We start from the raw sequence: 13,742 nt of genomic DNA on the forward strand, positions 1-13,742 counted from the left end.
ACTAAAGCAGTCTGCAGAGGCTTCAAGATCACTCTGGTTTGATTCCTTGAATGTAATCCTCTCTCCTATTCCCATCCCTTTCACCAAGCCAGTCTCACTTTACCAAGTACCAGATTGGCCCTGAACCTGTGGTAAGCCTCCTGCCTGATAGGGTAACAACTCATGTCACCAAGCTTAGCTCAAATTACCTATTATGTTCTGAAATATAAAAGAAACATGTAGTCTCTTACCTTGTGCTGGCAAATACTTTTTCTTATATTTTTCTCCCTGGACTCCTAAAGAAGCATGACTCTTTTGAAATTGAATTGATGAGTTCTATAATATAAGAGATAATTTTTAATATAATTGTTATTCTACATTTTATGACACTGAACAAAAATAACTCAGTAAGAGCTGTTCTTCTGTACTCTCAATTACCATAGGAGGTCAGGTAAACGCACACACATACACATGCAGACACACACACTATCCTCCAACTCAAGACACAAAACAGACCTTCATGTCAGCTAGCCTCTTCTGCAAACCTCCCTCATGTCCCCAATGGCTGATGAAGCTGCCTGACCTGACTCCCCCATCGCCAATCTGTGCCTATCACCAGCACTGTCGGGACCTCCCACCTCCCTGTCTGTGACAGTATCTTGGTCTCATAACCTAACCCCCCCCCCCAACCCATCTGCGCTATCTGTCCAGCCTCACCTTAGGACAGTCCCAGAAATTGCCACCATCAATTGTATTAATTCCTTCAATAAACAGATGCACAAATCATAATTTCAAAACAGTTCAGTTACAACCAAACAATTAGAGTCAGGGACACTTCATAAAATGCTAAAGTACTTAAAGGCTAGGAGCCATGATTTGTACCAGCTCCTTTCAACTGCTTTGGCCACACAGCACAGTGAGATAATTCATAGCAGTCAGAGCAGGGACGGTTCAGGACTCTGTCACACCCCTGTGACCTCCTGTCCACTAGGAAGCTTCTATGATGAAGCATAGAGGACAAGTAAGTGCCTCTTCTCGGAAACTATATCCTATCTTCCCAGATCATGCCCTAACCCTCACCTGGACAATGTCCACACCCTAGAGCACACAGTCTATTAATCCATGCATGCTTGCTATGTCCCCTGCACCAGTGGCCTTGGGCCTTCTGATACACTGTACATTCATGGTCACTCTTAAACATTGCGAACCTACATCATCCTCCCCTGTGCAGCAATCTTCACCTTTGCCAAAATCTAAGTCTACATCAAAAGAGCTCAACAACAACCAAAAAATAAAGCAAATCATCTTACTGAAGTGCAGGGTCTCCCACCCATGTGACCCCACTGCAGCTACAAACCTGCCTTCCCTGCTGTCCTGGTTTGTTTTCTGTTGTAATAAAGACCATGACCAAAAGCCAGGAAGTGGAAGGCATCCCAATCAGAATCTATCACTGAGACAAGCCATGGAAGGAACAGAGAAAATGGAGGAACACTGCTTTCTAGCATACTCTTCATGGATTGCTTAACCTAGCCAAGGCCACCTGTGGGCAGTAGCCAGGACTACAGTAGGTTAGGTCCTCCCACATTAATCATCAAACAAGTAAATGCCCCACCAGCTTGCCAATAGTCCAATCTGACAGAGGTATCTTCTCAACTAAGGCCTCCCTGTTCAGTTGACTCTAGTTGGCCAGCTACCTCCCCAGGATCTTTGGTTTCTATTCTCAGTGTTCCCACATCTACCTTCTGCCTCATGCTTCTCCAGCTCAATGAGTGTGCTCCTGTTTCCCCAAGAAAGACAGAGCTTTAGAAGACTTCCCACCAGCTGCCACTCTGTATCAGCCTGGCCTGGACTTGCCTCACAACAGACTGCATCTAGCCAGAGCCAGCCCTCATCTGTTTTAGGATGCTGGCCCAGCTATTCCCTGCTTCCTCCTGCAGCTGTGTCCTCTTCACTGAGACACACTTAACCTGTTCATTCTCTTACCTAAAATAACAAAACCCTTACCCCAGCCTCTTCAACCACTGTCAACATCTCTACAGGGCTATTATGCTCTGCCCGTATCTTCTCTGCATCCTTGCCACCATAAGCACATAAGGGTCTTGATGTGCTGCAGTTTGGGGCTTGGGAAATAACCTGGCCATTAGTCCTCCATGGGCCCGGCAGGTCGCTCTCTCAAAGAACCCTTCAGGACACTAGGACAGCCTTTTCCCCTCCTCACCTGCTTTATCACTAAACCAGCTTTTCTCCATGAAGCACAAATTCTGAATGCATCAAGTGTCATCCACAGTCTGCACTTTCCCTAACAGCAGTCTAGGGCAACATTCCCATATTACAGCTAGGAGAACTGCCATGCTTACCTCACCACCTGAACTCTACGGTGGTTGAATGAGAATGGCCCCCATCGGCTCATATATCTGAATGTGTGCTTCCCGGCTGCCGGGACTGTTTAGGAAGCATTAGGAGGAGGTATGTCACTGGAGACAGGCTTTGAGGTTTCTAAAGTCCATATCACTTCCAATGAGTTAAATGGAAGTTCTGCCTTTTAAATAGAAGCTATTACCTGTTCCTCAAGCACTATGCCTTTCTGCCTTGCTCCCCACTGTAATACTCATGGACTCTTAGCTCTGCAACCATGGGCCCCAAATAAATGCTTTCTTTTGTATGTTTCCTTGGTCATGATGTATTGTCACAACAGAAAAGTAACTAAGACAAATGGTACACTACACAACATCCCGAATTTTGCTCTTGAATAAAGTTTACACTGGAACTGCAGTGCTTCTGACTTGAACAATTATCACCCTGTCCATCTCTAGAGCTTTCAGTCTTGTGACAGTCTCCTGGATCTGTGTAACACTAACCTCCCATCCACTAGTCCACCATTCCATTTTCCAGCTTTATGAGTTTAAATGTGCAAAACAGTCGCCATGATTTGACAAAATGGTTCCCAAACCTACCATGGACTCATCCTTTTTTGTGGCCATTATGTACTGGCAGGCCTTGGGACTGTTCTCAATAGCTTCTGCTCTCTTCCAGGCCTCCAGTCGGAATCTTTCCATTACTTTTATTTCTTCTCGGAGGTCTGTATTCTCTTTGACTAGCATTTCTATCTGGCTTCTGAGGCGACCGTGTGTACTTGACCATTTTGTTTCCTTCCTTTTCAAGTCTTCCTGTAATTCCTGTATTTGCTGTTTCAAAGCCTCACAAAAGAAAAAGTTACAGAATTAAAACAAGGCAATGGGAGAAGAGATGCATTAATAAAACAAAATGCCAGCCCAGCACAGACAGCAGGAGAACAGGCCTAGGCAATAAATGACACTGGAGTTTTCAAGAGCTGAGATGTAGTCAGGTAAATGCTCACCTTACATTGTCAACAAATGATCACAAGTCAGGGCAAAGCAAATTCAGCCCTGAGTATGGCACGAGGAAATGCAGCCTAACCTAACCACTAACTAAAATGGGTAAACTAAAAAAAAAAAAAAAAAAATGAATTCTTGAACAGAAGTCGACTTGTGCTAAAGAGAAAATTGAATCTAAAGTCAAAGCCACTTGCCCTGAAAATAGATTAGCCAAAATCCATGAGCAAGGCTGTCCAAAGGTGGTGTTACCTCTATTGACTGTTCAGTCAGTGCAAAATTGAATTCCTTATTCAAAACCCCACCCCTTTCTCACTACTGCACTTGTCATTAATGAGTAGAAAGCAATATTAAGAAAATGAAGGAGGCACTATGTTTGCCAAGCATGTACAGGGTCCTGGGTTTGGTCCCAGCAGCACAACAAACAAAAAGAAGAGAAAAAAGGGAAGAAAGGAAGGGGAGGAGGGGAGGGTGAGAGGCTGGGAATGTAGCTCAAAGGTAGAAAACACTTGTCGATTTCCCAGTGAGATTCCCCAGTAGTGAAAAGAGAGAAATGAATTGTTCTAGATGGAAAAACAAAACGAGTGAAAGAACAAACTGCAAACGTACACACAGAAATCAAGGCTACAGTCGGCAAAGAATGTCATCAGTGACTTGACAACTGCAACAAAGAAGCTAAGGGGCAGCACGAGACAGTCTGCCAAATAAAACAGGCATCCCATTCACTGACTCACTGCAAAGACCCGAGAGCAGAGTACCTGAATGGAACTGCAATTGCTAGAAATGGGAAGGACGGAGAGATGCTGCCGGCCTTCATATCAGATTATGTACCCTGGGGACTGGCGGCAGGCCTCTCACAAGGCTGAGGCATGGCTTTCATGGCTGCCTAATTCATGTTAGGCATTCGAGTTTCATAAAATCAAAAGGGAAAAGACACTGTAAAATTCATTCTCGGAAACCAGCATTACTCTGATAACAAAGCCCACACAAGTACACAACACAAATTCTCATTTCTGCCCATCATCCTGCTAACTGGGGTTTGAGCATGCTGGGCAAACACTGACTTACACCCTCAGGCTTAAACACTCAACAAAATGAATTCTCTTTTCATGAGACATACACCCCTGGGTGAGAGAACTGCAGGGACAAAAATGGAGAAGAGACTGCAGGAGAAGAAAGGAGGTCCTGTGACAGGCCCAAATTGGGATCCATCTCAAGGGGAGGCTCCAAGGCACTATTACTGATGCTATGATGTTCTTACAGACAGGAGCCTAGCATGGCTGCCCTCTGAGCGGCCCAACAAGCAGCTGACTGAGATAAATGCAGATAGATACCCAACCAATGGACTGAAGTCGACCCCTATCATTGAATTAGGGAAAGGCTGGAACTTGTTGAGGAGGGTGACCCCATAGGAAGACCAGCAGTCTCAACTAACCTGGATCCCGGAGATCTCATAAGACACTGAGCCACCAACTAGGCAGCATACACCAGCTGGTACAAGCCCAACACACATACAACAGAGAATGGCCTGGTCTGGCCTCTGAGAGAAGATGCACCTAACCCTGGAGAGACCTGAGGCCACAGGCAATGGGAAGACCTGGCAGGGTGGGGGATGTTGGATGGGGGATATCCTCTTGGAGATGGGGGAGGAGGAATGGGATGAGGAACTGTCAAAGGGCAGACTGGGAGGGGAATAATGACTAGACTGTAAAAAGAAAAAAAGATTAAAGATAATTAAAATAAATAATTGTCATCACTTGTTCCTGTTGACATGACCTTGAATAAGTGCTTATGTTTTAATGTCAAAAATTTCTCAATAAAGGTCTATGCAGACCAAATTAAATGCAGACAAAGTAAATAAGACCATATAACAACATGATTGGGTTGGTTTCATTCCAGGGATGCAGGGCTGGTTAAACATGTGAATAATAAGTGTAACACAGGGCTGGAGAGATGGCTCAGCAGTTAAGAGCACCCAACTACTCTTTTCAGAGGTCCTGAGTTCAATTCCCAGCAACCACATGGTGGCTCACAACCATCTGTAAAGAGATCCGATGCCCTCTTCTGGTGTGTCTGAAGACAGCTACAGTGTACTTATATGTAATAAATGAATAAATCTTTAAAAAAAAAATAATGTAGCACACTACATAGAAACAGATCGCATTATCATCTCAGTGGAAACACCTTGACAACATCAATATCCCTTCATGATAAGAAGCCTTAAAGAAGCTAGAACCAGAAGGCTAGAGCAAAAAAGGCAAGAGAAATAAAAGTAATACAAAAAAAGGAATTCAATAATCCCTGTGTGCAGATAACATGAGCCTATACTCAAAAATAGATTTTAGAAATAAGACTTCCACCAGAAAACCCTCTAAATCTGACGCATTCAGCAGAATGGCAAATTACTGTATATAGTTAATGAGCAAAAAATACTAAACTGCTAATATATTAAATCACAATCACTGATAGGATGTGACAGAAATCAAGAAAGCAGTGTCCATTATAATTGCTTTAAAATACACATATATCAGATTTCATATATCCTTGGATTAAATCTAACCAATACGATAAAAATTCTCTACAGTGAAAACTAAAAGACTATAAATAAATACATACATACAAAATACATACAAAAAAAATAAATAAAAATTGAACAGGACACTGAAGAGTAAGGTGAGTTCCCACACTCATGGGTTACCAGAATACACTGTGAAATGTCTGGACTACCAAAAGCAATTTTCAGATTCAGTGGATTCGAATTCCCAACATTCTTCACAGAAATAGAAAACAAATCTGTAAATGCATATGAGAGTACATGAGACTCCCAAAGCAATCTCAGACTGAAAGAGCCATGAGAGAGGCGCTGCAGAGCCTAACGTCACATAACATCGCCACAGAGCTGGGACTAGACACGGCTAGAACAGACGTCCAAGGTAATTCTATACATACAACTACAACCACCTACACTTGAAAAACAAACTTTGGAAACAAGAAGACCAAGTCACCTCTAGACTCTACACATGCCTTGTGGCTGGCACGTGCACACCCGCACACACGCGCACACATGCACATGTGCGCACGCGCGCACACAAACACACACACACAAACACACACACACACACACACACACACACACACACATTAACGTAATACAACATTTAAAAGATGAAAAATACTAAAGGTAGATTTAAGTGGTCAGAGCAAGGATGAGATATTGGTTCACCTTTCTATATGTTTATAATGGAAGTATGTATTACCTCACCTTCTTCAAAGGTTTATTGAGCACACCACAAGGAAGCGGTGGGCAAACACAGAGCTTTTCTATACATTACCTTTTAAGATGGGATTCTTACTAAAGCATCAAATCTAACCTGTATTTAATAAACCAAAGAACCAGAGTGTAACAGCACGTCTCCCTACTTAAATAAGCTAACAGAACAAATACCTGAAGAGCCAGGTACAGCGGTGCCTCAACCACCCAGGATGCTGCAGACGTAGGCTCTCAAAGCCAGTGAGGGCTATGCAGTAAAACCCTATCTTAAAATAAATAATAAAATAAAAACACAAGTGATATATGGTGTGTGGTAACTGCCGAAGACCAGCTCTGGAGGTCTGGTTCTCTCTTGAAGGAAGCTGAGAGAAAGAACATCAGCAGGGGCAAGACCTGGTCTGGCACAAGATTACGATTGCTTTCTATAACATTTACCTTATCTTGGCCCAGGTCCTAAGGCTGAAAGTTTATTTAACTCCTTGTCAGCTAGGTAAAGTTGCTCGCAGGCAGAAAAAGAGGAGACAGTTTGAAAAAGAATTCTCATCTTTATTGCTAAGGGAAAGTGAAAGGGGGGAGGTATCAGACTGTATGTTCTCTTAACTTCTAAGTTACTCTGCTGTCCTCCTTCCTCCTAGTCTTGCTCTCTCCTTCTGCTCTAATATCATCATTTCTAGTTTTTGTGACCTTTTTAGGAAGGCAGATCATATGTTTTTCTAAGTATCCTTTTTTTGCAAGTTCAGTAAAAGCTCAAACATAAATTCAAATCATAAATTGAATAAGAAGTTTACAACAGGTGCTCACATTGTTCCCATTACAACTAGTTATCTAGCTAGGCATTCATTATCAGTTACTAGTCCACAAGTTGAAAGTCTAAAACTATAATATTTTAGTCTAACTTAGCATTGAAGTTGTGTATAGATAAACCCAGTCAATATTTCATCTTCTGTCTTTGCATCTACAGTAAATCATTCCATTTTATGACCTTTGGTTAATTGTTTTATAGCTCCAAGGAATGTATTCTAAGTTGTAAATGCCCACTTTCTATCTTAGAAGCAGTTAACCTGTGACACATGAAGACTGACAGGGTTCTCATTGCAGTTTTTTTACATCAGAGAGGACTTTAGCAGCAGTCCTACTATAAAGGGCTTAGTAGCTATTAGTATAATTTTAGGAATTCTTATGAAATTATCATTAGTAATTAAGAAATCATGTGATCTGCAGAACTCTGCTCGAAAGGATGGACTAATACTTAGTGATTGTTATATATATTTAATAATAACAGCAAAGGCATATTAATAGCAGCAATCTCTCCTGAAATGTCATCCCCCTGGCCTTGCCTACAAGGGTTCATTCATTGTGGTTCATAGACCACAGTGAAACCACCTCAGGAAGCTACCTGCTGGCTTTTAGCATTTAGTCCTAGATGGCCTCTGGCAGGCCATCTACAGGTCATCTAATGCTACAGGTGTGCAAATGAAAAACAACACCAAAGTGCAGATGCCTCAGTCCTCCTTAGAAGGGGGAACAAAATCCTCAGGGGAGGTAGAGGGAGGGGTAGAAGAAGGGGTGGGGAAACGGGGAGCAGAATCAGGTATGAGAGGAGACGGGGATGATATACAGAGGGTCAGGAATTTGAACAGAGGTATGCAGCAATGGGGAATGGGGAACTGGAGTAGCCACCAGCAAGTCCCAGATGCCAGGAAAGCAAGAGGCTCCCAGGACCCAACAGAAATGAGATTAGCTGAAACACCCGACGAAGGGGAAATAGAATCTGTAGAAACCATATCCAGAGGTTAGGCAAACCCCCAGTTGGGGGATGAGGCCACCCACCCTTCTCAAAATTTTAACCCAAAATTGTTCCTTTCTAAAGAAAATACAGGGACAAAGAATAGAGGAGAGACTTCAGGAAAGGCCATCCAGAGACTGCCCCATCTGGGGATCTATCCCATATGCAGCCACCAAACCCAGTCACTATGACTGATGCCAAGAAGTGCTTGCTGACAGGAGCCTGATATGGATGTCTCCTGAGAGGCTCTGCCAGAGCCTTACCAATACAGATGAGGATGCTTGCAGCCAACCATTGGACTGAGCATGGAGACCCCAATGGAGAAGTTAGAAAAAGAACTGAAGGAGCTAAAGGGGTTTGCAACCCCATATGAAGAACAGCAATACCAATCAACCAGACTCCCCAGAGCTCCCAGGGACTAAATCACCAACCAAAGAGTACACATGGAGGGACCCATGGCTCCAGCCACATATGTAGCAGAGGATTGCATTGTCTTGCATAAATAGGAGGAAAAGCCCTTGGTCCTGTGAAGACTTGATTCGCTAGTGTAGGGGAAGGCCAGGTGAAGTGGGAGTGGGTGGGTGGGAGGGGGAGCATCCTCATAGAAGCAAAGAAGGGGTGGGGGGGGAGCAAGGAAAGGGGATTAAATTTGAAATGCAAATATATAAAATATCCAATAAAAATTTAAACTGACTTCTTCTGCTCACATTCCTGGTCCAAGAAGAACCCACCTAGAGCCCTCTAGACCTAGGAGCAGTCAGGGAGAGGATCCTTCCAGTCTCTGCCTGCGCTCAGAGCTGAAAGTCAGTCACCAGGAGCACTAACACACCTGAGAGCAGAGGTAAGACCACTACTTCTGCTCTGAGAGTCCCACCGGGAAACCTCAGGACACTCAAACCCAGGAGCAGTCTGGGACAGGACCCTTCTGTGGGCTGACCCAGTCCCACAGCTCTCTGTACACAGATCCCGCAGAAGAAAGCTGGTCTCCAGAAGTGCTAACACACAGACTTACAGGAGGGAAAAGCCACTGTCAGAGATGGCAAGACAAGCTAACACCAAAGACGACCTGATGGTGAGAGGCAAGCACAGGAACCTAAGCAACAGAAACCAACAATACTTGGCATCATCAGAGCCCAGTTCTCCCACCAAAACAAATACTGGATATCCAAACACACTGGAAAAGCAAGATTTGGATTTAAAAATCACATCTCATGATGATGATAGAGGACTTTAAGAAGGACATAAATAACTCCCTTAAAGAGATACAGGACAACACAGGTAAACAAGAGATGCCCTTAAAGAAGAAACACAAAATCCCTTAAAGAATTACAGGAAAACACAACCAAACAGGTGAAAGAATTGAACAAAACCATCCAGGATCTAAAAATGGAAATAGAAACAATAAAGAAATCACAAAGGAAGACAACCCTGGAGACAGAAAACCTAGGGAAGAGATCAGGAGTCATAGATGCAAGCATCACCAACAGAAGAGATAAAAGAGAGAATCTCAGGGACAGAAGATACCATAGAAAACATTGACACAACTGTCAAAGAAAATGTAAACCGAAAAAAAATCTCCTAACCCAAAATATTCAGGAAACCCAGGACACAATGAGAAGATCAAACCTAAGGATAACAGGTATAGAAGAGAGCAAAGACTCCCAACTTAAAGGGCCAGTAAACATCTTCAACAAAATTATAGAAGAAAACTCCCCTAACTTAAAAAAAAAAAGAGATGCCCATAAACATACAATACGCATACAGAACTCCAAATAGATGGTACCAGAAAAGAAATTCCTCCTGTCACAGAATAGTCAGAACACCAAATGTACAAAAGAAAGAAAGAATATTAAAAGCAGTAAGGGAAAAGAATCAGGTAACGTATAAGGGCAGAACTATCAGAATTACATCAAGACTTCTCACCAGAGACTATGAAAGCCGGAAGATCCTGGGCAGATGTCATACAAACCCCAACAGAACACAAATACCAGCCCAGGCTACTCATCCAGCAAAACTCTCAATTACCATAGATGGAGAAACCAAGATATTCCATGATAAAACCAAATTTACATAATATCTTTCCACAAATCAGCCCTACAAAAGATAATAGATGGAAAACTCCAATACAAGGAGGGAAACTACACCTCAGAAAAAGCAAGAAAGTAATCTTCTTGCAACAAATCCAAAAGAGGAGGTTCACACAAACATAATTCCACCTCTAAAAACGAAAATAACAGGAAACAACAATCACTAATCCTTAATATCTCTTAACATCAATGGATTCAATTCCCCAATAAAAAGACATAGACTAACAGACTGGATACGTAAAGAAGGCCCAACATATTGCTGCCCACAGGAAACACATCTCAAAGACAAAGACAGACAATACCTCAGAATAAAAGGCTGGAAAACAATTTTTTAAGCAATGGTGGCAAGAAACAAGCTGGAGTAGCCATTCTATAGTGACTTTCAACCAAAAGTTATCAAAAAAGATTAGGAAGGGCACTTCATATTCATCAAGGGAAAAATCCACCAAGATGAACTCTCAATCCTGAATATCTATGCTCCAAATGCAAGGGCACCTACATTCATAAAATAAACCTTACTCAGCACACATTGTATGTCACACAATAACAGTAGGAGATTTTAACACCCCACTCTCATCAATGGACAGATCATGGAAACAGAAATTAAACAGAGACATAAGAGAAGCTAACAGAAGTTATGAGTCAAATGGACTTAACATTTATTTATAGAACATTCCATCCTAAAACAAAAGGATATACCTTCTTCTCAGCACCTCATGGTACCTTCTCCAAAATTGACTAGATAATCGGCCACAAAACAAGCCTCAACAGATACAGGAAGATTGAAATAATCCCATACAACTTATCAGATCACCACAAACTAAGGCTGGTCTTCAATAACAGCAAAAACAACAGAAAACCCACATACACATGGAAGCTGAACAATGCTCTTCTCAATGATAACTTGGTCAATGAAGAAATAAAGAAATTAAAGACTTTTTGGAATTTGATGAAAATGAAGGCACAATATACCCAAACTTATGGGACACAATAAAATCAGTACAAAAAGGAAAACTCATAGCTCTGTGGGCTTCCAAAAAGAAACAGGAGAAAGCATAGACTAGCAGCTTGACAGCACACCTAAAAGCTAGGTAAAGAACAAAAAGAAGCAAATACACCCAAGAGGAGTAGAGGGCAGGATAATCAAACTCAGGGCTGAAATCAGCCAAGTAGAAACAAAAAGAACTATACAAAAAAGTCAACAGAAGCAGGAGCTAGTTCTTTGAGAAAATCAACAAGATAGATAAACTCTTAGACAGACTAGCCAGAGGACACAGAGAGAGCATCCAAATTAGCAAAATCAAAAATGAAAAGGGAGATCTTCCTGGTTGCTGTGGCCGCGGAGAGCTCATAAGCAACACCCCACAAGCAAACTTGAGCCTCGGGACCACAGGCAAACTTTTCTGCTGCAAGCGACCTGCCTGGTGAACTCAGGACACACAGAGGCAAAATTCCTCTAGGACCGGACACTTCCGGTATTTAGCAGGAGTCCCAAACCGGCGGATCCCTGCCCGCAGCAGCTCTCTGCTCCCAAACCCCGTGGGAGAGAGCCCTCACCGCCTGGTCAGGTGGGCACTCCTGAGACTGCAGAGCGGAAGAGACCACCAACACTGCCCACCCCTGCCCACATCCCTGGCCCAAGAGGAAACTGTATATGGCCTCTGGGTTCCCGTAGAGGAGGGCCCAGGAGCAGCAGGTCTGCTGCATCTGAGACGCCGCCGGAACCTGAAGGGACCGACCAGATAAACAGTTCTCTGCACCCAAATCCTGTGGGAGGGAGAGCTAAACCTTCAGAGAGGCAGACACGCCTGGGAAACCAGAAGAGACTGCACTCTGCACACATTACTGATTCCAGAGGAAAACACCAAACACCATCTGGAACCCTGGTGCACGGAAGCTCCCGGAAAGGGCGGCGCAGATCTTCCTGGTTGCTGCTGCCGCGGAGAGCTCATAAGCAACATCCCACGAGCAAACTTGAGCCTCAGGACCACAGGTAAGACCAACTTTTCTGCTGCAAGCGACCTGCCTGGTGAACTCAAGACACAGGCCCACAGGAACAGCTGAAGACCTGTAGATAGGAAAAACTACACGCCTGAAAGCAGAACACTCTGTCCCCATAACTGGCTAAAAGAAAACAGGAAAACAGGTCTACAAGACTCCTGAAACACAGGCTTATAGGACAGTCTAGCCACTGTCAGAAATACGAGAACAAAGTAACACTAGAGATAATCTGATGGCGAGACGCAAGCGCAGGAACCCAAGCAACAGAAACCAAGACTACATGGCATCATCGGAGCCCAATTCTCTCACCAAAGCAAACACGGAATATCCAAACACACCAGAAAAGCAAGATCTAGTTTCAAAATCATGTTTGATCATGATGCTGGAGGACTTCAAGAAAGATGTGAAGAACTCCCTTAGAGAACAAGTAGAAGGGCTGGAAAGATGGCTCAGCCGTTAAAGGCTAGGCTCACAACCAAAAATATAAGAACAAGTAGAAGCCTACAGAGAGGAATCGAAAAAATCCCTAAAAGAATTCCAGGAAAACATAAATAAACAAGTAGAATCCCATAGAGAGGAGTCACAAAAATCCCTGAAAGAATTCCAGGAAAGCACAATCAAACAGTTGAAGGAATTAAAAATGGAAATAGAAGCAATCAAGAAAGAAGACATGGAAACAACCCTGGATATAGAAAACCAAAAGAAGAGACAAGGAGCTGTAGATACGAGCTTCACCAACAAAATACAAGAGATGGAAGAGAGAATCTCGGGAGCAGAAGATTCCATAGAAATAGTCGACTCAACTGTCAAAGATAATGTAAAGTGGAAAAAGCTACTGGTCCAAAACATACAGGAAATCCAGGACTCAATGAGAAGATCAAACCTAAGGATAATAGGTATAGAAGAGAATGAAGACTCCCAGCTCAAAGGACCAGTAAATATCTTCAACAAAATCATAGAAGAAAACTTCCCTAACATAAAGAAAGAGATACCCATAAGCATACAAGAAGCCTACAGAACTCCAAATAGATTGGACCAGAAAAGAAACTCCTCCCGTCACATAATAGTCAAAACACCAAACGCACAAAATAAAGAAAGAATATTAAAAGCAGTAAGGGAAACAGGTCAAGTAACACATAAAGGCAGACCTATCAGAATCACACCAGACTTTTCACCGAAACTATGAAAGCCAGAAGATCGTGGACAGATGTCATACAGACCCTAAGAGAACACAAATGCCAGCCCAGGTTACTGTATCCTGCAAA

At 42.9% G+C, this 13,742-nt stretch overlaps 1 protein-coding gene across 9 annotated transcripts in view; it reads right to left on the minus strand.

Annotated features, from left to right (window-relative positions):
- Window positions 1–13,742, minus strand: part of Cenpj (centromere protein J) — a 63,183-nt gene that overhangs the window by 8,119 nt on the left and 41,322 nt on the right. For 8 of the 9 annotated variants that reach the window (XR_010057815.1, NM_001395117.1, XM_039093312.2 and 5 more), the window contains 2 exons: window positions 2,934–3,176; window positions 231–315 (listed from right to left, as the gene is read on the minus strand). Coding sequence is in view for 8 of the 9 variants with exons in the window: in NM_001395117.1 (NP_001382046.1) it covers window positions 231–315; window positions 2,934–3,176 (328 nt within the window). In the remaining variant the exon portion in view is untranslated. Of the gene's footprint in view, window positions 1–230; window positions 316–2,933; window positions 3,177–13,742 lie in introns of those variants that run through there. The other variant, XM_039093315.2, reaches the window with a different exon arrangement.

The sequence above is a fragment of the Rattus norvegicus genome, chromosome 15, assembly GCF_036323735.1.
Source record: "Rattus norvegicus strain BN/NHsdMcwi chromosome 15, GRCr8, whole genome shotgun sequence".
NCBI lineage: Eukaryota > Metazoa > Chordata > Mammalia > Rodentia > Muridae > Rattus > Rattus norvegicus.